This window comes from Saccoglossus kowalevskii, chromosome 14 (genome assembly GCF_978046115.1).
Source record: "Saccoglossus kowalevskii chromosome 14, keSacKowa6.1, whole genome shotgun sequence".
Taxonomy (NCBI): Eukaryota; Metazoa; Hemichordata; class Enteropneusta; family Harrimaniidae; genus Saccoglossus; species Saccoglossus kowalevskii.
The window spans coordinates 26,235,030-26,262,901 of record NC_140654.1 but is presented as its reverse complement, the minus strand read 5'-3'; the positions used below and the strand labels follow the sequence as shown (position 1 = coordinate 26,262,901).

The 27,872-nt window shown below is 34.9% G+C and overlaps 1 protein-coding gene and 1 long non-coding RNA gene across 5 annotated transcripts in view; one reads left to right on the top strand and one right to left on the bottom strand.

Annotated features, from left to right (window-relative positions):
- LOC100367838 (oxidation resistance protein 1-like) overlaps window positions 1-27,872 on the top strand; it is a 66,030-nt gene that overhangs the window by 16,838 nt on the left and 21,320 nt on the right. For all 4 annotated transcript variants that reach the window (XM_085508073.1, XM_085508071.1, XM_085508070.1 and 1 more), the window contains exons 2-7: window positions 16,232-16,371; window positions 19,077-19,150; window positions 22,196-22,303; window positions 23,583-23,678; window positions 24,274-24,540; window positions 27,678-27,859. In XM_085508073.1, coding sequence (XP_085364199.1) covers window positions 16,232-16,371; window positions 19,077-19,150; window positions 22,196-22,303; window positions 23,583-23,678; window positions 24,274-24,540; window positions 27,678-27,859 — 867 coding nt within the window. The remainder of the gene's footprint in view (window positions 1-16,231; window positions 16,372-19,076; window positions 19,151-22,195; window positions 22,304-23,582; window positions 23,679-24,273; window positions 24,541-27,677; window positions 27,860-27,872) is intronic.
- On the bottom strand, window positions 25,788-26,798 carry LOC146734635 (uncharacterized). The gene is made up of 2 exons (XR_014931628.1): window positions 26,459-26,798; window positions 25,788-25,963 (listed from the first exon to the last, which is right to left on the bottom strand). It is a non-coding gene; the product is annotated as an uncharacterized LOC146734635 (long non-coding RNA).

Here is a 27,872-nt window from a genome sequence, read left to right as displayed (position 1 = left end):
ATGCTCAATTTAAAAAAATCTCCTTATTGACTAAACTAAGTTATAGAAACCTAAAACGATATATTCTGTTCAACAGGAATTCGCATAAATTGCTTTTATTGTAAACCGGATCATGGCATATTTTGTCACATGTGCTAATAATAAAACAAATTTGGTAACTATATGCATGGTTTTTGTGTATAATTTACAGCATGTCTCAAATGCTAAATTTTACAATACTTGAATGTTGAGGTAATTTGCTAATGGGATCAATAATTTCTCTTTACCTTATTTACTCACTGACTGACTGACGTACTAGACATGTTTAGTAACTACTGTATACACAATGGGGTAGAATTTTGATATCATCGCCATGGTGATTGTTATGCGGAGGAAGGAAACCAATCAGATATATTAACTGACACGCAAGGCATTTTTCCTGTGACCTATATAAAGTTAATTTTTGGAGTCGTGAAGGTTGTTTCCTGGTTTTGAAATGTCAGTTTTGAAATCGTCTATATGTAAATCATCGTGCTTGGCTAAGCAAGGAATTCTCATTTCATGTGTTGAGTTGTGCTTCTTTTAGAAAGAGTTCTAACCTTCACCCTAATGCTACCCCTACCCTCCAGTGCTCCCCAATTTAATTCTATATGCCCCTTCTAATGACACCTATAGTTAAGGTCGCGTGAGTTGTGCCCCCTGTGGTGCTCCAAACCCCAACACATGCCTGATAGAACGATTTAGTTTTTCGATTATGACGACAAATTTTTGTTGGTGCCAATCAAATTGCAGAAACGTCAGATAGTAACAGCCATCAAAGAACAACCATTCACGGCAGAGTTTATTTGTTTGTGTTAACACTGTTTTTTTGTTGTGCAAATATTAGATAATTTGCTGAATTGTCTGCTCGCGTTCTCACTTAGTAAAAACAACGATGTTTGAGGATTGAATGCTGGTCTTCCATCAAATATTTTGTGTAGTTCATCCCAAAATGGCATAGTTTTCGGATCTCTATCGCTCCTTTTAGAGGTACAAACTGTAGATGTAGAAATATCACCACTCGACCAGTGCTAATGTTTTTGTTACTTATTTATATTTAGTTAGACATACTTTCATAGATTTGACATCATAACTTGAACTTTAATACTAAAAAAGCTTTTGGCAATTGTACAAATTTACAAGGTTTTAAAAAGTGTAATTCAGTAAAATGTATTTTATATAAAATTTGGTTGTGTTTATACATAGACCCTTCACTGGAGGGTCTATGGTTTATACTCAACTTTAATTAATATTGTAGCATTCAATTGCCCATATTTGGATATTGTGTTATGTTGTTGTTGTACATAATCAGACAATAAATTACCATATTGTATTCTATTGTATTTCATGGGCCCTGAACCTGCATAACAATTGTATGTTTAATCAGAAACAAAAATTCATGAAACAAACAACTAGTATTTTAGGCGTTGTGGCATATTTTTTAAAAGCATACATGTATTACAAACTGGAACAAAGTATTTCAGATGAAGCATGTATCAAATTTAAACATTCGTTTGCGTACAATTCAGTGTGTCTACTGCATGTTTCAGGATAGTGATACATGTGTTCATGTTCTGGGGTCTTGGTGTTCTACACCACACACCAGCTGGTGCACTAGTCAGGTGCTGTTAGTGCATAAAACATGTACATAATACACATGCTGTATTATATCATAATAACAATACTAGGCTCCTTACAGTTAATTATTATTGTTGGAATAGTGTCACTAATTTTAATAAAGTGAGTGAATAATTATGTTCTTTCCACTTCGATTGATCAGAGACGATTCACCAAAATTACCAGAGGCTTCTTCACTTCCTCTTACTCTGACACACATATGCAAAACACACAATAACAAGACATGAAAGTTACAGTCCCCTTTCCCTGGTGACTGCCACCATAACCCACCAAGAATAAGAACATCATTTGAATGAAACCAAATCGAGCACACCTGAGAAACGGTTGATGACATGTTGAAATGTTTGTTGCTGCTAATAAAGAATAAAGTATTGTCACTTCAGCAGTTCAGCAATGTGAAACAATGACGATGAACAAATGCACAAAACATGAACCAAGTTTCAGACTACGTCCCCTGGGGACTGGGATTAATGTTAAAAAGTATACACTAGTCTGTGCACTTTGGGAAATACTAAATTCAAACAAATTATGCAAACTATATGCTAATTAGTATATAATTACTTTATCTTTGGAATGCAGCTTCCTGCAAAGTTGATTTAAAAGGGAAACAGAAGAAGGAACTATCAGATTCATTGGACATTTCTTGCTTAGCCATGATTGTCTTGCAAAGTCATGCTAGATGTCATTTATGCTAACATTGTTCATTGTTTTATGAATAATTTACATGTACATATTTTGCATTGTAATGCTAACATTGTTAGACAAATATTGTATTGTTATGCTAATGTTAATGATGTTACTCTCAGATTGTTAAAGGCCCAATTCACTTGCCCTGGGCAAGTGTAAATTGGAGGTGTGACTATGCTAATGAGTGTTGTTAATCACTTACATAGCCTATGACACATCCTGTTTCAGCAGTCCAACATAACGTGACTTTGATTGACAGCAGTTAATTACTCAAGATTAGTAGCGCGTCCCTTTCCCCAGTTCCTGTTTTTTACTTTTATCCGCCAAAATCTCAACTCTTACACTATTTATTGTAATAAATACTACACACAGTCACTGCTGTGATATTCATAGTAACATATATCTACTTTGGCACGACATAATCGACCTGTAAGTTAGAGAAAACGCGTTTTTACCGGAGCTTGGCTGGAGCTGTTTACTACAGTGTGACAAGCAAGGAAATAATCCCTATTGTTTAGGAGCGTATTTATAGTATACCTGGGCCTTTAAGGGCTGTAGTTGTCACGCTGTATCCTGTTCGATATGGACTCATAGTGGCGCACATAACAAGTGTAAAACACATTACATGAAGTTCGAACACACACTGTACGACGACCATCGCCCTTTAATATAAACTATTTTAAAATTAAGTGATACAATTTTAGATCAGTGAGCGAATAAAACAAACAAAATTGTCTTGGACTTGTTCTGCTTTCTATAACACCTGGACACCCAAATTTGATGCAATTCATCAAATTCTTAAATGCGAAACAGAAACTGATCAGGTGGTAAAAGGTTGTCCTTGTGAACTGGCTAAGTACATGTCAGTAATTTTGAATGGTTAATATGACAGAAAAGATATATTATTAATTTCAATTACGTACATGTATGTTGGTGAATTATCATTTACATTCCACATTTGTACATTGAATCATGTCAGAAAATGTTGTTCAAGTATTAAGTCATAAGCGCTGTCCAGGTCATATTATTTTATGAATCAACTTATTTTCATCGGCTGCTCTTTAACTGAATTACGAACATTTTGTTTTAGTTCAGTAGTGAATGAATGTCTAATCACAGCCAGCATACAAAAATTATTGAATTGATGACGTTTGAACACACATGTACCATATTTGCTCTAATAATGCATCCCTAATAAAAGCGCATTTAAACTAAATGTACACATAAATAAAACATTACATATAAATCTTATTTTGACCATAGACACCTGTCATTTACATAAGAATGTGTGCTACTAATAAAGCAAATATGGTATTGTATGTTGAAGTTTATTTGAACATGTGTCTGTCATTTACATAAGTACATGTTCAGAGTTTTACTAATAGAGCAAATATGGTGATACACATACATGACAAATTATATGCAGTATTAATACATTTATTTCTTGCGTGTGAGTGTTATGAAAATAGATATGAATATTGATAATACAGGTATATGTACATGATGTACATGTATTAGTTGATATATTGGCAGCATTGATGTACATTATGTTTAATAACATTGTAATTTGCCATCCATACAAATTTTACTCCATACTTTATGTCATAGACCCTAGAGTCTGTGGTTATGAACTGCAATTCGGTGTGCATTGAGTAAACTTATTGCCATCTAAACAATTCATCTCGGATACAATTCCGATATTATTGGCAACATTGGTGTACATTATGTTAACACATTGTAATTTGCTATCCATACAAATTTTACTCCATACTTTATGTCATAGACACTAGAGTCTGTGGTTATGAACTGCAATTTGGTGTGCATTGAGTAAACTTATTGCCATCTAAACAATTCATCTCGGATACAATTCCGATATTATTGGCAACATTGGTGTACATTATGTTAACACATTGTAATTTGCTATCCATTCAAATTTTACTCCATACTTTATGTCATAGACACTAGAGTCTGTGGTTATGAACTGCAATTTGGTGTGCATTGAGTAAACTTATTGCCATCTAAACAATTCATCTCGGATACAATTCCGATATTATTGGCAACATTGGTGTACATTATGTTAACACATTGTAATTTGCTATCCATTCAAATTTTACTCCATACTTTATGTCATAGACACTAGGGTCTGTGGTTATGGTCAGCAATTTGGTGTGCATTGTGTAAACTTATTGCCATCTAAACAATTCATCTCGGATACAATTCCGATATTATTGGCAACATTGGTGTACATTATGTTAACACATTGTAATTTGCTATCCATTCAAATTTTACTCCATACTTTATGTCATAGACACTAGAGTCTGTGGTTATGAACTGCAATTTGGTGTGCATTGAGTAAACTTATTGCCATCTAAACAATTCATCTCGGATACAATTCCGATATTATTGGCAACATTGGTGTACATTATGTTAACACATTGTAATTTGCTATCCATTCAAATTTTACTCCATACTTTATGTCATAGACACTAGGGTCTGTGGTTATGGTCAGCAATTTGGTGTGCATTGTGTAAACGTATTGCCATCTAAACAATTCATCTCGGATACAATTCCGATATTATTGGCAACATTGGTGTACATTATGTTAACACATTGTAATTTGCTATCCATTCAAATTTTACTCCATACTTTATGTCATAGACACTAGGGTCTGTGGTTATGGTCAGCAATTTGGTGTGCATTGAGTAAACTTATTGCCATCTAAACAATTCATCTCGGATACAATTCCGATATTATTGGCAACATTGGTGTACATTATGTTAACACATTGTAATTTGCTATCCATTCAAATTTTACTCCATACTTTATGTCATAGACCCTAGAGTCTGTGGTTATGAACTGCAATTCGGTGTGCATTGAGTAAACTTATTGCCATCTAAACAATTCATCTCGGATACAATTCCGATATTATTGGCAACATTGGTGTACATTATGTTAACACATTGTAATTTGCTATCCATACAAATTTTACTCCATACTTTATGTCATAGACACTAGAGTCTGTGGTTATGAACTGCAATTTGGTGTGCATTGAGTAAACTTATTGCCATCTAAACAATTCATCTCGGATACAATTCCGATATTATTGGCAACATTGGTGTACATTATGTTAACACATTGTAATTTGCTATCCATTCAAATTTTACTCCATACTTTATGTCATAGACACTAGAGTCTGTGGTTATGAACTGCAATTTGGTGTGCATTGAGTAAACTTATTGCCATCTAAACAATTCATCTCGGATACAATTCCGATATTATTGGCAACATTGGTGTACATTATGTTAACACATTGTAATTTGCTATCCATTCAAATTTTACTCCATACTTTATGTCATAGACACTAGGGTCTGTGGTTATGGTCAGCAATTTGGTGTGCATTGTGTAAACTTATTGCCATCTAAACAATTCATCTCGGATACAATTCCGATATTATTGGCAACATTGGTGTACATTATGTTAACACATTGTAATTTGCTATCCATTCAAATTTTACTCCATACTTTATGTCATAGACACTAGAGTCTGTGGTTATGAACTGCAATTTGGTGTGCATTGAGTAAACTTATTGCCATCTAAACAATTCATCTCGGATACAATTCCGATATTATTGGCAACATTGGTGTACATTATGTTAACACATTGTAATTTGCTATCCATTCAAATTTTACTCCATACTTTATGTCATAGACACTAGGGTCTGTGGTTATGGTCAGCAATTTGGTGTGCATTGTGTAAACGTATTGCCATCTAAACAATTCATCTCGGATACAATTCCGATATTATTGGCAACATTGGTGTACATTATGTTAACACATTGTAATTTGCTATCCATTCAAATTTTACTCCATACTTTATGTCATAGACACTAGGGTCTGTGGTTATGGTCAGCAATTTGGTGTGCATTGAGTAAACTTATTGCCATCTAAACAATTCATCTCGGATACAATTCCGATATTATTGGCAACATTGGTGTACATTATGTTAACACATTGTAATTTGCTATCCATTCAAATTTTACTCCATACTTTATGTCATAGACACTAGGGTCTGTGGTTATGGTCAGCAATTTGGTGTGCATTGAGTAAACTTATTGCCATCTAAACAATTCATCTCGGATACAATTCCGATATTATTGGCAACATTGGTGTACATTATGTTAACACATTGTAATTTGCTATCCATTCAAATTTTACTCCATACTTTATGTCATAGACACTAGGGTCTGTGGTTATGGTCAGCAATTTGGTGTGCATTGTGTAAACGTATTGCCATCTAAACAATTCATCTCGGATACAATTCCGATATTATTGGCAACATTGGTGTACATTATGTTAACACATTGTAATTTGCTATCCATTCAAATTTTACTCCATACTTTATGTCATAGACACTAGGGTCTGTGGTTATGGTCAGCAATTTGGTGTGCATTGTGTAAACGTATTGCCATCTAAACAATTCATCTCGGATACAATTCCGATATTATTGGCAACATTGGTGTACATTATGTTAACACATTGTAATTTGCTATCCATTCAAATTTTACTCCATACTTTATGTCATAGACACTAGGGTCTGTGGTTATGGTCAGCAATTTGGTGTGCATTGTGTAAACGTATTGCCATCTAAACAATTCATCTCGGATACAATTCCGATATTATTGGCAACATTGGTGTACATTATGTTAACACATTGTAATTTGCTATCCATTCAAATTTTACTCCATACTTTATGTCATAGACACTAGGGTCTGTGGTTATGGTCAGCAATTTGGTGTGCATTGTGTAAACGTATTGCCATCTAAACAATTCATCTCGGATACAATTCCGATATTATTGGCAACATTGGTGTACATTATGTTAACACATTGTAATTTGCTATCCATTCAAATTTTACTCCATACTTTATGTCATAGACACTAGGGTCTGTGGTTATGGTCAGCAATTTGGTGTGCATTGTGTAAACGTATTGCCATCTAAACAATTCATCTCGGATACAATTCCGATATTATTGGCAACATTGGTGTACATTATGTTAACACATTGTAATTTGCTATCCATTCAAATTTTACTACATACATCATGTCATAGACCCTAGGGTCTGTGGTTATGGTCAACAATTTGGTATGCATTGTTACGGCAACATTGGCATGCAATCTAAACGATTGTTCCATTCATATGGCCCATAACTACTGATTGCTTTGCTATACTGACAATACTGCTAACATTTGTTTGAATATACCATAAATCCAAAAACATTTTTTGACAGTTGTCAGTTACCTATATCACAGTATATTTTTTCTCATCCCAAGAAAAATAGACTTCCAGAAAACCTTGTTCAACTCATCACATCTTATTTCAAGTGCTGATCCTCCAAAGCCTTTAAACCCGTGTTTTGTGCTAGGCGACATTGAATGTCCTGACTTTTTTGTATGTGCAAACAGAAGTCATATTCATGTTTGGGACTACATGATATGGTTGTGCAGCCATCTCAGATGGCAATTTTAATGCGCTATCCTGGCGTTAACCAGGCTGGGTCAATCACAAGCACCGGCGGACTTTATCCAAGGTGGCACACTCACCCAGGGTAGGGGTCGACCCTTTCAATGTTCAGCCTCAGGTAAGATTTGAACTTAGGTCTACCAATCATGAGTCTGTTGCAACAACCACTATGCTACCAGTAACCAGTTCTTCTAAAGCCTTTGGTCCTTTTAAAGCCAGTGGTCTTCCACAGCAAGTGGTCTTCTAAAGCCTTTGGTGCTCAAAAGCCCATGGTCCTCTAAAGCCTTTGGTGCTCTAAAGCCTATGATCCTCTAAAGCCTATGGTCCTCTAAAGCCTTTGGTCCTTTTAAAGCCAGTGATCCTCTAAAGCCTGTGATCCTCAAAAGCCTATGGTTCTTTCAAGCCTATGGTCCTCTAAAGCCTTTGGTCGTTTTAAAGCCAGTGGTCCTATAAAGCCTGTGATCTTCTAAAGCCAGTGATCCTCTAAAGCCGCCCTGTGATCCTCTCAAGCCTATGGTCCTCTAAAGCCTTTGGTCCTTTTAAAGCCAGTGATCCTCTAAAGACTTCGGTCCTCAAAAGCCTATGGTTCTCTAAAGCCTATGGACATCTAAAGCCTTTGGTCCTCAAAAGCCTTTGGTGCTCAAAAGCATATGGTCCTCTAAAGCCTTTGGTGCTCAAAAGCCTATGGTCCTCAAAAGCCTTTGGTGCTCTAAAGCCTTTGGTGCTCTAAAGCCTATGGTCCTCTAAAGCCTATGGTCCTCTAAAGGCTTTGGTCCTTTTAAAGCCAGTGATCCTCTAAAGACTTCGGTCCTCAAAAGCCTATGGTTCTCTAAAGCCTATGGACATCTAAAGCCAGTGATCCTCTAAAGCCTTTGGTGCTCAAAAGCCTATGGTCCTCTAAAGCCTTTGGTGCTCTAAAGCCTTTGGTGCTCAAAAGCCTATGGTCCTCTAAAGCCTATGGTCCTCTAAAGGCTTTGGTGCTATAAAGCCTTTGGTGCTCAAAAGCCTATGGTCCTCTAAAGCCTATGGTCCTGTAAAGCCTTTGGTGCTCAAAAGCCTATGGTCCTTTTAAAGCCAGTGATCCTCAAAAGCCTATGGTCGTCCTCTAAAGCCTTTGGTCTTTTTAAAGCCAGTGGTTCTTTAAAGCCTGTGATCATCTAAAGTTTGGTGTTTATTTACAAACAACTGTATTTGCTTTATTAACCCGTGTTCACATAAATGACAGAGGTGTTGTGTATGTTCAAAATGAGTTACATTTGAAGAGCCTAACAGAGAAAAGATAGTGTTGGTTTAGGTCACTTCTATTTATATGCGCTTCTAATAGAGCAATTATATAGTCTCCAAAAAGGTATTATTGTTATCTTGCGCATTGTATGTTTTCAAATGCACTTATTGTATTTGCTTTATTATACCAACATGTGTCAATGGTCAAGCTATGTCATATTTTAACAATAAAATGTAGATTTAATATTTTTGTTTTATGTTGGTGTTGCGTTTCTGATAAAGCACATCCTGTAAATTGTATGTCTGTTGTAGCAATGTGCTCTACTTGAGTCAAACTATAATAGAACAATGTCTTTATTGGTCACAGCCTGGTCAAAATAGCCTCCATACAGTTGGTGTGAATAAATATCTTTTGTAATACCTCAATTTATTCATTGCAGTTTATTACAGTGGAGGTCATTGAAGTTTCACTTATGTAACATTTCTTGTTAGCAAACTGATATAAATTGATTCTACAAGGTTTGTCATTGTTCAATAACCTTAGCATATTACTCCAGTATGACATGTGCTAATTTACATATTTGAAAATTACCATAATTAATTTGACCAGCCGAGAATACAGGTGTCGAGTCTAAAAATAATTTTATGCACACCATATTTATAGCTATGTATCAAACATAAATTCTTTTACAATACAATGACAAATGCATTTATAAATTGATAACCATTACAGCACACAGCTTTTTTTCTCCAAATATATGGGATGGTTACCAATGAAGTTCTGAGTTACTGATAAGTCAATTGTAATTGTATTGTAGCATTGCCATGCATTTCTTATTTCACATTCAAGAAATATCAGATCCAGAAAACTACATACATGTAAACTGAGAAAAACAAATCTAAAGTTTATTTTGAATTGCTGGGCTACAGTGAGTTATTTGTCTGGAAAGAGAGCAGGAATTATAATTACCGGTACATGCGAGTGTAATTATATGTTAAAATGGCTCTCCGTGATACAGTAAAATGAGTGATTAGAGGAGCTATGCTATTAAAATCTTTTTAAAGAGCTGGAAAGTGATAATCAGCTCATCTGGGCCTTGACTTGGGCGAGTGATTACTCGCCTTAAAAAATAAGGTAGGAATTGACATTTTCTTGTAGCAAGTCTTGTTGAGAAATAAATCTTACAGCCTTTAGCAATAAAGCACTTCTGTGATGCAGGAATGACTTAGATGGGGGTGAGCTACATGTATGTAGTGAAGTTCTTGTTTGGTTTAGTTATTCGTCATTTGTCAATGTACACATGCCAATCTCTCAAATAGCTTAATTTTATTACTTGTTGAATAAATGTCATAATACGAGTGATGTAAGGAAAGGAAAGGCCTTCGTTTCACACATGTGTATCATTTGATAACCAGAACGTGCGACTTTGGAAAATAATTGAGAATTTATTTTGTCTATTTTCAAACGTACTGTAGAATACTTTATTTTCGCTTGGAATTTATTTTCGCTGTTTTCGCTGAATGGATGATTCCGTGAAAATAAAATCCAGCGAATATACTTTTTTTCCCTATATTTCACATTAAATTCATCAAAAATCATTGAAAATAAGTTCCATACAAAAAAGCCCAAAAAGCCTTTTCAGCGAAAATTAATTCCAGCGAAAATAAAGTATTCCACAGTAAATGGGACTTTCTGCACTTTCCTCATATATTCTTTAATATTTCTGGAAATGAATCCTAATTTTGGAATCAACAGACAAAATTTTAATTATTTTCAGTTATCATAGTCCTTGTACATTTGTTTCTCTTTTCACAAACTGCTTATACATTATACACTGTATTACTTTTACTTTTATTACAGTGGACAAAAATAATCTACAATGAAAATGTGACCTGTGGCCTAAATCAATAAATAAGAAAATCTATAAATCGTAACACAAATATTATTATATTCGATATTATCGGTATTAGACTGCAGTTGTTTGTAGATATCAGAAACTTCTTTATGCATTTATGTGACACACTACTTACAACAAGTACTGGTACACATGCCAACCTAAATAAACTTAGCTGCTTTCTCAATTCCTTTGATCATTGTTTGTGGATAAAAGTCTGGCGGTGTATCAGAGCTGCATGGCGGCATCACACTGTTTGTATCCTGGGTAGAACACTGTATACCTGTAATTTTCAATTTGGCTCAAACCTTCGAAAATAGAATTTTGTTTTATGACATTGCATATTAAACATTTAATAATACACATACAGTTGTAATATTTTATTAATTTTTTTCTCTCCAGACTGTAACTGTCATCAGTTGATTAAAATCTTTGATTTCAGACACTATGGCAAATACTGAATTGCGTATTGACTTGTAAAGATAACAAAATATTACTGTGAAGGCATTACTCATTCACTGCATTTCAATCTCAATATTTTTGCTGATAAGTTAAATCCTATAAATTAAATCCTTGTGGAGAAATTGTCTCCTTGGGAAATCCGTATGATGAAAATAGATCCCAGAGAAAATCACTGTATTCGCTTTAGAAGTGCATCTCAAATAGAAGCACATACAAAAATCTCATTGGCTATGTACAGAATTATTAAAATATAACTTATTTTGAACTATATCTAAAGAATCCCAGTAAAAATATTCACCATATCTTCCTTTTAAAGTATATTCTTTGAAATTACTCTAAAAGATGCAATTACCAGGATGTATGACCTTTTGAGGTTGTGCAGGATGTACCAGGATGTGCGACCTTTTGAGGTCATGCAGAAAGGCCTATTACCAGTAAATATATAGGTATTTGATCTGTGGATAAATGTGTGGTGTTATTGTTTAAGTTGTCGTTTTACATTATTGGTAATGTGTACTGAAACCACTGCAGTTTATATTTAACATTTCCCATCTTTATGAGCAAAATGTGAGATACTGTTATTCCTATTTCCTTTCCTTTGTTGAGGCCATTTTTCAATCTATCTTGGAATTAGATCTGTAATGTCATTGGGACATTAGGCTAATCTGATTGGAAATACATATAAAGTATGATGAATGTGACTTTGTGTAGCGCTTACAATATGCTTTCAATATGTCAACAGTTTGGAGTTAAGACTACATACAGCTCATTCTGTATATACTTAGTGTGGATGACATAATGATGTGGATTGCTTGGTAACTATAGTAACATTATGATGTATCTAAAAATTTCAGACTGATTTTATCTTGGCAGCTAGAGCATAATGTTTTATTGCCTCAGTTTTGATCACATCGATATGCTTAAAATGGTTTCTTTGTTTCCTCAATATCAACACAGACCTTTTTTAACCCCATAACCCAAGTTTCAACTTTTGTTATTGTCGTATATGTTTTGTCTATTTGACCAAAATATTCAGTTTATCTGTCTATGCCTTGGCTGTACAATTTGATTAGCAAGGAAAGTTGCTGAAAATATTCATATGTTCTGTACTTTGCGAAGTGTTCAAAGCTACCTGTGGGTTTATAGCTCTTCTTGTGTTAGTCTTTAGTCCTTGTGATGGTATTTCAGTCATTTGTGATGCATTGGTGTCAATAAATTTGCTTTTTTTCAGTATTTTTATCCACACTTATCGATGCCATTTGTCGTAGCATATTTGTGTTCTATTCCATGGGAGGAATCATACATATAGATCTTCTGTGTCAATACAAATCCTAATATCTGAAAATAACAAATTTAATGACACAAAATACATCACAAATGACTAAAATGCCATCATAACTTGTTAGACTAAAGAGAGACACAAGAAGAGCTATGGACCCACAGCTAGTTCGAAGCCTGTTATTAATGAGGTATACGAGGGGTGATCAATAAGTTCTCAGCCTTCCTTGTAAAACGTTACAGAAGAAAGATTTTTCTTACACTATTTTTGCACTTTGTCCATCGATGTACCAGTTTTCCTAAATACAGTCTTAAATACAGTCATAACTGTTTTTTAAAATACTATATGCTCTATTTACTGTACATTATGGAGCAGCCAAGATCAACAAAAAATTGAGTTTATCATAGATAGGTAGATAAATATTTTATTTGACACTCATTTGTTTTTACTGTGTCATCAAACTGCATCCATCTGATCTTTTGAATAATGATGTGTTTACCTAGTTGGCTTATCTCTTAAGTGGCGTTCACGTTAGAGATCTCGGCACGTGCCGAGACTCGGGACCTAGTCGGCACGTGCCGAAAATTGTGTGTGAACGGTCGGGACCGAGTCGGCACGTGCCGAAAAGAACTCGATCTCGGTCCCGATGGATGCTTGGGACCGAAACTCGGCACGTGTCGAGATTTACTGCCTGAACGCTCGGCACGAGCCGAAATCACGCTCTCGGTGGTAAATTTAAGAAAAACATAAGTTGATTGATACTAGCATGAAATTACGATAACAGGAAATTCGGATATACGAGTAGATGGTCGGATGCTGTAGTAATGAATGCAAACCGTCATCAGCGACGCATATTTATGTGCTGCTACAACCTCTATTTTCTTGCACATTTTACATTGACGTGAAAAAAATAATTATGTTTCGAATCTTCTTTGCCGTTCATGCGCACGATGGCTCGTAATAAACACCATTGCAACAAATGGATATAATTTCACTATAACAATTATTATTATCATCATATGCGTATCGTTTGAGCCAACAGATCGACGAATGAGAGCGTGATTTCGGCAGGAGCCCAGTCGGTCCTAAGTGGGTCCTGAATAACGTGAACACAACTGCTGTAATCCCTCTGCAAACACAACTGATTAAAAATTTCGGCACGTGCCGAGATCCCGTAACGTGAACGTAGTATTAGTTTTGAAGTCACATAACTGTTGTTACCTATTCTCCAAGGACTTACTGTACATACAATAAAACTATGTAAATTAGTCAACACTCATTTGTTTAGACTTACACATGCTGGGTGTCATTGACTCCATGTGTGGTGGCAGCAGTGGCCTTAGGTTCATTCAAAGGTCATTTGGTGATATAAGCACTAAGTATAGCTCTAAGTTTACACCTTGACGTGTGAGTGCATTCAGAATAGAGAATTGTCAGGTATGTATCAAGAGACATTGATGTATGATGTGCTCTGTAGAAAGTACTACATGTACCTCATAACCACATTGTATTATTTGTGCACATCCATCTTGCATGGTGCTTTTTAACCATATCATTTTATTTCAACAATAACACCATGATATATTCAAGAACACAAATATTAGGTAGTTATTTTACTGATTGCTAATTTCTCTGCATAACACCAGCACTGCTGTCCTTCAGCAATTATGATCTTTAGTCACCTCTTACTAGCAATCAATATGGTTAATTGATTTGTAGGTGTTATGACTTAGTATGATATATATTTAAATGCTTTGACATTGGTCATAGAATACATTGTATGTGTATGTGATTTGGAGTGAATTTCAGACAAATGCATTGTCAAGGGATACACACGCTCTATCACTGGGGAAAAAATATAAACCGCTTAATTTTTGTTGCTAGGAAGTAGGATTTTTTACGATTTTATGATTTTATGGCATTCAGAACTAGTGACATTCAGAATAAAAAAATTTCCTGAAAGTTACTGAGGCTGTTGGATGACTCCAGAGAAATGTTCAATACTACAAAGTACAGTATCCTGATTTCCACTGACTTGTGATATTAAGGTAGTTTATAGTATGTATGTATGTATGTATGCATGCACCATCTTTGAGCAATCATAAGACTATGAATAAAATAGAATAGAATAGAGAATAAACTGAAATAGAATCTTATTGTTATCATTGTCTCAATCAATGATGACGTCGTTTCTGACTAAGAAAACAATTTTGTGTGTCTTACAATATAGTTGTGTAACCATATAGAAAACAAATTATTTTGTTTTTCAATGACAATAAATGTTTCAATCTAATGTAATCAACAAATCATTGAAAAAGACAATAAATCTATATCTCTGTGCATCTCTGAGGTATCCTCAGTTTTCAAATACAGTACATGTACTAGTATGTCACAGTTAGCCAGTGACCAATTGACTTTAAAATTTAGGAGGTTTACACAGTTCATATTCTACAATTTGCAATAAGCAATATTATACAAGTGAAATCGTGTCTGCCACAGGCTTTACTGCACTTATTACCTACATGTATAATACCTCTATAATGTCAAGGTAATTTTATCAACTTTGGCCTTGAAATTGGGTACCTTCTCAACTTGAAGGGTGTTTTTCCTCCAAGCTACCCAAGTTTCTTCCATGCTAACGGAAAAATTCTTTGTCTTCTACTGTCTTCCTATTCCGACCCATCTCCCTAAAAACAGAATACCAGATATGTACCGGGTATTTAAGATAGAGGTAAATTTTTAAAGTTGGTTTCTGATTTAGAACTACGTGCATGTAATGCGTCATCTTCAAATATAGGTACTATAACGTATACCTTCACAACAATCTCTGAAAATAGGTCTACAATTACATTTCCATAAGTTCTTCATTCATTGCACGTCTTATTCAATATGGATTACAGGATAATGCTGATAATTAATCTGAGCTGGTAATAGGAATGTTATTTGTTCTTTTCACGGCTTTCGTCCAAATGTTATTTTGAACAAGTGTGAGAGTGAGGTTTGCTACACACATGTACGTGTATATATCGGTAGTATAAAGCATATTTATCAGTTAACTTGTATGCTTAATAAAGTAATTTATCAGTAAGACCTTGTATGGTTAGTAAGTTAAAGCAAATTTATCAGTCTGTGTTGAACAGTTAATAATGACCTGTTTGAAAAGCATATAGTGTACACAAAATCGGGAATTATCTTGTGACTGGATTGCTATACATAGACTTTTTACTTTATTTTATTAACAATTTATCAAATTTATCACCATTCAAATATCTGTAGATTTTTGTAGCTGCACTTTGTTTAGTCATTTTGAAGAGACATAGCATCTGAGTGAAAGAAGCAATGTGACTTGTAGCTCAACATTTTAGTGTCGTGTGTTTGTCAGTATTGCAAAGACAGTACCGCCATATAGATTATACATTTATGACTATACCGATTAGTGCAGTGGTGCATGAACATATATGCTTAACAAATGGAGTATAACTCATTAATGTGGATTTGTTTTTTTACAGGCTACGTAGTAAATCTCTGGATATTGGCCATGGTTATATAAACCCCTTAGCGCATGATGTACGAGAGTTCACTATGGAACGTACAAGTATACAAACAGATGGTATGCAACACAGCATAGTGCAAAGAACATCCTCCTTAGGTAAATTATATTATATTTTATTAGTTTCACTAATTTGTCTGTCTTTAGTAATTAAAAAGCTAAATTGCTATAAAAATGAGTAGCAAGGCCACCTAGGTTGTTGCTTTTTATGACAACCTGGTGGCCTTTAAAAAGTCTGATGTTCTCGAAAATAATTCCAATTATTTTCTTGGAAGTACTGGCTGTCAAATTGTGTATCTTCTGAAGTTTCACAGATGTAAGCCTAAAGTAATATATTAACTGGATTAAAATTTCACCTTTGTTAGATTGAAGTATCACTATTATTTGAGTTTTTAATTTTCAGCCTTGTCAGTGGTGCAGTAAGTTCTGTGCTTCCTTTCATATGCAGTCAAACATGCGTGTAGTCAGAGATTTTTTATTCATATAAACACCAGTTTATTAGTCCCCGTTCGGACGCAGTCCGAAAACGGGGACTTATGTTTTGCCCTGTGTGCGTCCGTGCGTCCGTGATCACCTGTATCTCGAACATGCATGGACCGATTAAGTTCAAACTTCACTCATACATCACACATTATATGGGACATATGCACATGCATTTTTTTCATGATCCGATTAACGATAGCCGAATAGCGGCCATTTTAAGGCCGAAAATGCATCAAAATCGCACATTTTCACCATTCCGGACCCGGATCTCAGTTATGCATGGACGGATTTTGTTCAAATTTGGTACATACATTAAACATAATAGGACCTTGATGCACGTCATTTTTTTTTTTGGATCGGGTTCGAAATGGCCGACTGGCGGCCATTTTGTTTTAAAGAATTCAGTTCTGGATCCGTATCTGAGACATGCTTGGATTGATCGAGTTCAAACTTCACACACACAAGATACATCATGTCACAAATATGTATGTGCATTTGTTTCATGATCTCATTAACGATAGCCAAATGGCAGCCGCTTTAAGGCCGAAAATGCATTGAAATCGCACATTTTCACCATTCCGGACCCGGATCTCAGTTATGCATGGACGGATTTCATTCAAATTTGGTACATACATTAAACATAATAGGACCTTGATGCACGTCATTTTTTTTTTCGGATCAAGTTCGAAATAGCCGACTGGCGGCCATTTTGTTTTAAAGAATTCAGTTCTGGATCCGTATCCGAGACATGTCTGGATTGATCAAGTTCAAACTTCACACACACAAGGTACATCATGTCACAAATATGTATGTGCATTTGTTTCATGATCTCATTAACGATAGCCAAATGGGGGCCGCTTTAAGGCCGAAAATGCATTGAAATCGCACATTTTCACCATTCCGGACCCATATCTCAGTTATGCATGGATGGATTTTGTTCAAATTTGGTACATACATTAGACATAATAGGACCTTGATGCACGTCATTTTTTTTTCGGATCAAGTTCGAAATAGCCGACTGGCGGCCATTTTGTTTTAAAGAATTCAGTTCTGGATCCGTATCCGAGACATGTCTGGATTGATCAAGTTCAAACTTCACACACACAAGGTACATCATGTCACAAATATGTATGTGCATTTGTTTCATGATCTCATTAACGATAGCCAAATGGGGGCCGCTTTAAGGCCGAAAATGCATTGAAATCGCACATTTTCACCATTCCGGACCCATATCTCAGTTATGCATGGATGGATTTTGTTCAAATTTGGTACATACATTAAACATAATAGGACCTTGATGCACGTCATTTTTTTTTTTCGGATCAAGTTCGAAATAGCCGACTGGCGGCCATTTTGTTTTAAAGAATTCAGTTCTGGATCCGTATCCGAGACATGTCTGGATTGATCAAGTTCAAACTTCACACACACAAGGTACATCATGTCACAAATATGTATGTGCATTTGTTTCATGATCTCATTAACGATAGCCAAATGGGGGCCGCTTTAAGGCCGAAAATGCATTGAAATCGCACATTTTTACCATTCCGGACCCATATCTCAGTTATGCATGGATGGATTTTGTTCAAATTTGGTACATACATTAAACATAATAGGACCTTGATGCACGTCTTTTTTTTTTTCGGATCAAGTTCGAAATGGCCGACTGGCGGCCATTTTGTTAAAGAATTCAGTTCTGGATCCGTATCCAAGACATGTCTGGATTGATCAAGTTCAAACTTCACACACACATGGTACATCATGTCACAAATAGATATGTGCATTTGTTTCATGATCTGCTTAACAATAGCGGAATGATGGCCAATTTAAGGCCGAAAATGCATCAAAATCACGTATTTTCACAATTCCAGAACCGGATCTCAGTCATGCATGGATGGATTTTGTTCAGATTTAGCACAATGTGTTGTACATATGCAGGTGCATTTCGGTCATGATCTGCTTTGAATGTATATGTCACTCAAATATGAACGGAACGGGGACATGTCATTGACAATGACTTGTTTGACCATACCATTGCCAAAAGGGCAGTCAAGTAATCACATGAAATAGGTGGTTTTTCATGTGACTACCCAAAAGTGGTCACTACTGAAGGCAAGTAATTGTTATATAAAAGTGGTCACTAACACTGGTTTGATTATAGTTTTGTCCAGTCAGTGTAATAAACCAAATAAAAACTCAGTAAATCATTTAAACAATTTCATCTCCAATCGTTGATTTAAATGACTTCAGCTGCGGTTTATTGTCAAAGCATGACAGCATCCTGTTTGTTTTTTGATTTCTTTATTTTCTTCTTTTTCTTCTAGACACTGCAAATAAGAGCAAAAGAAAAAACTGCAAGGGAATGATTCGACAGCCTAAAGGAACCTTGTCATATACGGTAAATAAATACTGAGTCATTAGTAAGAAAACATGTCTTTGTATGCACCACACAGACAGACACGACTAGCTAACAAATACGGGTATCTTATTTCGTCATTACATTTCGTTCAGTAATTCTAGAATATTCCCACAAGTTGTAGTATTCAAAAGCTGTTACTGTATTATTGCATCACGTGTCCTACTGTACATGCTCAGTATATATAGTATAAAAACGTTCTGTTCTCGGGACGGAGCTACGTCACAGAATGTTCTATGTTGCTGAGACGTGCATCACTGTATCATGTATTTCTATAGGCTCTGCGCGAGCTGCTGTGGAATGCTTGTCGAGGAGCTGGTGAAAACACAACACAAACTCAACTGAGCAATCAAATTAATATATGTTGTACATGTAGGGATCATTTTGTTACACTGTTCAGGAAGTCTCAACAACTATCCAAAAATACAGTTTTCTGAAAGTTTTTGGCATTTGTTTTTACCGTGATGGTTGCCACGTGTTGAAAATGCCCGGATGTCCGCCACCGAGAATACCATACAATATATTTGCTCTAATAGGAGTGTATATAAACCACACATTGCATTTATTATATACATGTACTGTATCACAATGTTGCTTATTCAGACCACAGACGTGTCTGTCATTAACATAAGTACATGTACATGCCTATTACCTACTCGCTCTTATGAACTGAACATGTGTTAAGCTGTATATGTTGTGGAATTAATTGTGAATAAATAATTGAACACAATTACTATAATAATACAATAGAGGTAATTAACATATTATATTTTTATGTAAGTTACTTAGCGCTTTTTTTTTATTGTGGAGGACAGTTGGCACATTAGTTAGATTTTGACAGAATTCACTGTATATGTTGTGGAATTAATTGTGAATAAACAACTGAACACAATTACTATAATAATACAATAGAGGTAAGTTACTTAGCACTAATTTTTCATGGAGGACACATTATTGCACTACTGCTGTAGGACTATAAATAGTACTGCATAATCTAGTATTGTCATTATCATTGACATTATGCTCAGCTCACTTAATTATTTATTATATACCCAGACCTGAGTGGTCTCAGTTACAAATCAATACATGTCTTGCTATATCTATATAAAGTAAATATTAGCAGAATTTCAGAGTGCAAATGTCTTGAAATCAGTATGCTGCATTAATATTGTATTAAAACGGTGAATGTTTGTTACTGTATGGTGTAGAATATTATTTTTTTGCTGACATCTTCATTATTTTAAATATGTTGTGTTTTTGTTTTTTTCTTGTCTCTGATTACGTTTTGAGTTTTATTTATAATTTATTCCTCCTGAAAAAAAGTAACAAATGTAACACAAACCTTTCTACTGCCGTAAGTTTTACTGCCAAAATTCTGGTGCTACTTTTTGCATTATTAGTCCCCGTTCAGACGTGGTCCAAAAACAGGGACATAAGCATTAATCTATGTGCATGCGTCGATGCATGCGTCTTGGTTGTTTACAGATGGTTTTTGTTTAAACCTGGTACATACATTGGACATTATAGGACTTGATGCATGTCATTTTTTTTTTCAGGATCAGTTTTAAAATGGCCAACTGGTGGCCATTTTGTTTGAATGAATTCTACTGCCAGTGGTTCTATGTTCAAAGTTGATATATTCATATATACTGTACATCATGTCATAGATATACAGATGTATTGGCTGACTGGTGGCCATTTTGTTTGAATGAATTCTACTGCCAGTGGTTCTATGTTCAAAGTTGATATATTCATATATACTGTACATCATGTCATAGATATACAGATGTATTGGCTGACTGGTGGCCATTTTATTTGAATGAATTCTACTGCCAGTGGTTCTATGTTCAAAGTTGATATATTCATATATACTGTACATCATGTCATAGATATACAGATGTATTGGCTGACTGGTGGCCATTTTGTTTGAATGAATTCTACTGCCAGTGGTTCTATGTTCAAAGTTGATATATTCATATATACTGTACATCATGTCATAGATATACAGATGTATTGGCTGACTGGTGGCCATTTTATTTGAATGAATTCTACTGCCAGTGGTTCTATGTTCAAAGTTGATATATTCATATATACTGTACATCATGTCATAGATATACAGATGTATTGGCTGACTGGTGGCCATTTTATTTGAATGAATTCTACTGCCAGTGGTTCTATGTTCAAAGTTGATATATTCATATATACTGTACATCATGTCATAGATATACAGATGTATTGGCTGACTGGTGGCCATTTTATTTGAATGAATTCTACTGCCAGTGGTTCTATGTTCAAAGTTGATATATTCATATATACTGTACATCATGTCATAGATATACAGATGTATTGGCTGACTGGTGGCCATTTTATTTGAATGAATTCTACTGCCAGTGGTTCTATGTTCAAAGTTGATAAATTCATATATACTGTACATCATTTCATAGATATACAGATGTATTGGCTGACTGGTGGCTATTTTGTTTTAATGAATGAAGTTCCTTGGGTTACATTTTGTGAAAGTGAAAGCAATGTCATTCAAAGTGACTGTTGTGGTTTCATTGTGTTGTGTCAAAATATCTCGAAAACATTACCAACAACCACAGATCAAAACAATATTGATGTTGTGATCTCACTTAAAATCACAGTTATTGTCACTTTGAGTATGTATCATATTACCTGGTATTTACATATAAAATTTTATCTTCATTCATTCAGCATGTGTGAAATCCTGCTTTCACCATGGATGCTAGAAAGAATGGAGATGCACAAATGAGACTCCTATTCTACACAAAAACTCATTTCTGTCACCTTGTAACTCCATGCAATATATAGCAGTTTGTTGTACATTTTCTAATAGTTTGTTTAAAGTTCTCTTTATTGTCATGTTATCATTGCAATATTTAATGATAAAATTTCTTCAAAATGCTACATTATAATTATATTGGCTTCAAATATCACAAAATTGTATTGTAAATTGAGTATTACCGCAGATGAAGTAGCAATCAATTGGTATTGTTATTTTTGTAGGTGTCTACTCGCGATTCCCTTGATAGTATAGCGTTACATTACAATACGACACCGTCTGAATTAATGAGATTGAATAGATTAGGATGCAGAATGATATTCCCTGGACAGGTAAGTCTAGACTGCTTTTGTCACTCTGTCTCCATGGCGAATTATTTTAATTACATTTTTTCCCTTCAACCACAACAAAGGATGATATGGTGTGACCTTTTTATGTTCATGCTGACTGCAGGAACAAATAGTGTGACCTTTTTATATAAATGCTGACTGCGAAAACGCTAGTTATGCACATGCGACAAGGGTGCTACATTGTACTTTGTCTGAGTCTGCTTGAACTGTGGTCTTTCTGAGCAATTCCCATGGTGTACATAAAATTAGATTGTGATAGCTGCCATTGAGATGAGACACAGTAGTAAAAAATGCATCAGAAACACAGGCGTTGATAACTTGTGTATCCGCAAGTCCTATACTGTATATTGTTTAATATCTTGTGTTTGGAATATTATTTTAGTATTTTATGGTAATCGGGAAAAATTTCACAAAAGTCAATGACACTCTGTGTCAGAGGACTACAGAGAAATTTCATGATTTTGACTGGCGCGAAAAATTCACAAAAATGTTTTTTCTACAGTATTCAGGGTGCATCTACACACATAAGCTGCAGAGTAAACTGAAAAGGGAAATGCCGAATTATTCAAGTTACGAAAACATTGAATTACGAAAAATTACCATGCCCATGTTTTAGAAACCACGCCCACTTTTACAAAACCACACCTGAATTGTAACTGTTGTAATGTAATTGTAATGTTTTTGTTTGAGACTGAATTTGGACATTAAAAAAAAAATGTATGTTGCTTGTAACTCGAACTTCTCTGTTAACTGTTAATTGAATATGGAGTTACAATTTGGATGTGGTTTCACAAAAGTGGCCATGATTTCTAAAATATGGGCGTTGCTATTTTTTGTAACTTTTGGTTTTATAATTGTATAACCATAATTCAAACAATTCAACATCTCCCAAGAGACTAATTTTCAAAGAGACAACATTTTGTTTCAGGGGAAATTTCCTAGAGATTAGTTCAGGTCTTGCCTACACTGTTAAATAGTTTTTTTTTCATAAGGAAATTGTATGTGCCAATGATTGACAATTGTGTTGAGCCACAATAAGTTCTCAAACTCATGGAAAATTGTTGCAAACATAATTTAACTATCTTCAAATATTTTAATAAAACAACTATTTCGGTAGTGTCAATTCAACGGTTGTCAACAGTTAACTTAATTGGAATGAGCATTGACGCCATTTTTTCATCTGGTAATATAGATTGGATGGCTACAGCCGCTGATGAAATACTAAAATTTGTACTGATATCATGTTAATTTATCTGTGTAGATGCTGTATGTACCAGACCCGGATTCCGTTGAGCCGGTTTGTGTAAGTCCATCTCAGTCACCTGAAGAAATCACACCTATCAATGAGAATTTCACTGTGAGTACATATCAGAGTCTATATGGCAGTGGAGGCTGTTGTGTTGAGATTTCAGCTGAACTCGAATGAAATACATATGCAAAATGAAGGAATTTTGCTGCTGACACTGTTTTTACCATTCATTTTAGTCATCTGTAGAGGCTTTTGTTTTAACTTCACCTTGATTAACCTAAAAAATCAGTTGTAGCGAACCATTATATTGTAGAATATGAGTTACAAAACAGGTTTTACCAAAATAGAAGATTACCAAAATGGAAAATACTAAATTATAGCTGGAATGAAAAAACTTTTTGAGTATTTTGTATGAAATTTATTTTCACTGATTTTTGACAAGTTGAATGTAAAATATGGTAAATACGGTATGCATAAAAAGCATTAGTGTTTTGTACACATTCACTGACTAGGTTTCACAGATTTGCCAAAATAATAATCTTTTAGTAAAACTATAGAATTATAACCTAGTGAGATATCATTGCTATTACAATAATATTTTCGTTCTACATTTATAATTTTACACCAGTTGTCTGAAGCAACACATGATTTATAACCATCCCAGATTTGGGATAACACCTGTCTTTGTATCATTTCTCCCTAGAGTATATCAGGAAGTTTTGACAAACCAAGGGATGTACCAGTGGTGTCGCAAAGACAAAAATCTAAAGACATTCCATTTACGAAAGATGAGTCATCGAAAGACAAAAGGAAAGACAAGAAAGATTTACTCCTGAAACGGCATAGTACTCCGAAACCAGGAAAAGTTGTCAGACAGTCATCACGACAGTTGTCTATAGAAAGCCCGGTAGAAACAGAATATTTTGAGAAATTTCTGAAGATTAATGTTAAGTACATAACAGATGGTCAGGTGAGGCAATACTGCTTATTTTCATTTGGAATTTTTTTAAATAGGTGAAAATAAGATTCAGTGAAACATTTATACTCTGTATTAGCATATAAATGACAAATGAGATTTACAGTTTTCTCTGAGATGACATTACATCTACTATAATGTGAAAGTAATAAAGTGAAGCACAACCTTTTATTTCTGACACACAGTGTTATGAAGTAATAAATTCAGCAGTAATTATCTGATATGGTCGGAACGCATTACATGTGAATCACACAGTCACTGCTGACGTAGTAAAACCATGTCAGCCAAATTATCATTTCCATCAAGAACATAAATTAACCAACTGGAAAACTACTTTTGCTTTGCATTCATCAGGAAGTATCGTGTTGCTGGAGATACGGATTGTTAAACAAGCCTTGGGAATGACACTCAAGGGAAAAATAGTAAAATGGATATTTCTCAGCAAGTTTGTTGGAATGGACTGAAAATGTGTTTGTATCAACATTTCACACATTAACAGTGCCCTCAATAGTTGTGCGAACCTCCTTTAATTAATAGCACTGGTTAAGAGGTCAAATAACAAGCATGAACGTTTAACATGGGCTAAAAAAAAATCTGGGTACTAGTTAAATCTGATCCATTTTAAAGACCCAGTCCAGATACTTAGCTTGGCTAATTGCCTAAAACACCATTGTATTCAATGTCCATTTGGAAGATTTACTAATTATATTCATCATTATTAGTCCCCGTTCAGATGCAGTCCGAAAACAGGGACTTATGTTTTGACCTCTGTGCGTCTGTGGTTCCGTCTGTGCGTCTGGACCTGTATCTTAGAAATGCCTGGACCAATCACAATCAAACTTCACACATACATCATACATGATATTATACATATGCACATCAATTTGTTTCACGATCTGATTCAATCTGATTAAAATCTGATGTAGTGTACGGGCTTTAATTATTTTGGCTATAAACTTATTTTAATTTTATTTTTTATTACTTTTGTTATTAATGCCCTTTTATTTTATTTATTTTATTATTTTACTTTGATTTTGATTTTGTGATTTTTTTTAATTCCGCCCTACCTACATCTGATCCGACGCCTATGTAAGTCCCGTTCAAATCTCGCGTAAGTAACAGCCAATCACAGCCCCCCTTTTATACAGGCTGTCGGTTGCTTACTTTTCAGTGTAGCGATACTCTACGGGCAATCTTTCTGTACATTATATTTTGCCAGCTTGAATAAACCATTAATAGAAAATTGTTAGTATATTTTTATTTGCAAAAGAAATTCCTCAGCATTTTACATTTTTTGTCATTACATTGAATATTTTTTTCACTTCCAACAAATGTGTACACTTCCAGATACATCTTCGCCAGCCAAGGTTCGTTCATTCAGTCATCGCTTCAATTTTACATCACTGAGCATAATTATCTAGAATGGAAGCAAAAAAATAAGTAAATTGTAATGATTAGAACACTGTAAACAGCTATAGTAAATAATGCAAACTGATTTTAAATTGTATAACGGTCACCGGCCCACGGCATCGACGCAGAAAATTGGAGCAAACAAATATTTCCTGATCAATTGCGATGTGTTCCAAATAAAAAATATTTTATTCCAGTCCAAATCAGCTCAATTACTTTAATAAAGAGTTATTGTATAATGTACAAAATGTTGATACAATTTGATGAATATTTACAGCTACGGCTTCAATACCGTAGACGATGTTGGCCCGATCTTCAACAAAACATCACCCGTCTCCAGGGCAGGCGACTGGAAAAAGACACTGGTGTTCGGTCGAAACGGTGGAAACAAAATCGTCACTCCCAGAATAACTATGCAAAATAACGATCTAAAGTCGAACCATTCGAGCCACAATATTAACATAAAAATGACTTTCGTTGCATTTGACAATGATAAACTTACCGTAAAGCCGTGTTATTCTCGGTCGCTAACGTCGGTATAATCCGCCATTTTATTTGAGTGTTTGCCACCCGACTCCGCCCGGTGACGTCATCATGTGCGCTATAGAAGGAGGTCTGTGATTCGTTGACTAAAATCGTCGATAGTGGGTCTCGTTGAAATCTCGTTACATAGGCATCGGCTCAGATGTAGGTAGGGCAGAATTAAAAAAAAATCACAAAATCAAAATCAAAGTAAAATAATAAAATTAAAAGGCATTAATAACAAAAGTAATAAAAAATAAAATTAAAATAAGTTTATAGCCAAAATAATTAAAGCCCGTACACTACATCAGATTTTAATCAGATTGGATCTGATTCAAGATGGCTGAATGGCGGCGATTTTTGTTTTAAAAACCATCAAAATCAAGTATTTCTCGGCTGTTTTCAGATAATAAATGTGGTTCTAGTGCCATATCTTTGACTTGCTGTGACTGATTATGTTAAAATTTTGAATATTCATTATACATCATGTCATACATATATTGGTTTGATGATCCTATCAAAAATGACCGAATGGTGGCCATTTTTGTGCTAAAAAATCATCAAAATCAAGCATTTCTCTGCTGTTTACAGATGGATTAACGAGGACTGTGCCATGCATGGCTTGTTCATTTTGGGATGCCATTTCCCACATGACAATCAACTTCTAGTACATCTGGGGACATTGTTCCCTGGGGAAAAAATGATCTGACTATACTACTTCCTGTGTTTTTGCAATCTGCACTTTCTTAATTGGGAGTCTAATGTTTATCTGCACTTTCTTAATTAGTACTAATACTTATGAATGATCTATGATCTCTGTGTATGTATGCGTGTATCCGTGTTTTCGAACCAACATCTTAGACATGCCTGGACTGATTACATTCAAACTTTCCACATACATCATACATATTATTATAAATATATACATCAATTTGTTTGATGATCTGATTCAAGATGACCAAATGGCAGCCATTTTTTGGTGAAAAATCATTGAAATCAAACATTTCTCGGCAGAAGATTGTGTATTCTTAACAAGTTTGGCCATTCCTTAACCTGTGCTGACTGCTGCTTCCTCTCGTGAGTGAACGCAGTTGGTTCTAGCCGATATGCAAACATGAAATTTGCTTAAATCTTGAGCATGACTAATCTCCACTGTCTGAGCTGAGGAAGTGTTCAACATAAAATTAATTTCTTTGCAGGGTGTTGTTAGTGGAGTGCTGTTAGTCACACCAAATGCCATTATGTTTGATCCCAATGTATCTGACCCATTAGTCATAGAGAATGGTGCCGACATGTACGGTATTATCACACCAATGGAAATGGTTATCAGCGCAGCAATGTACCATGATATATCCCCTATGTTGAGAAAAGACGCAACAGCGTAAGTATTCACT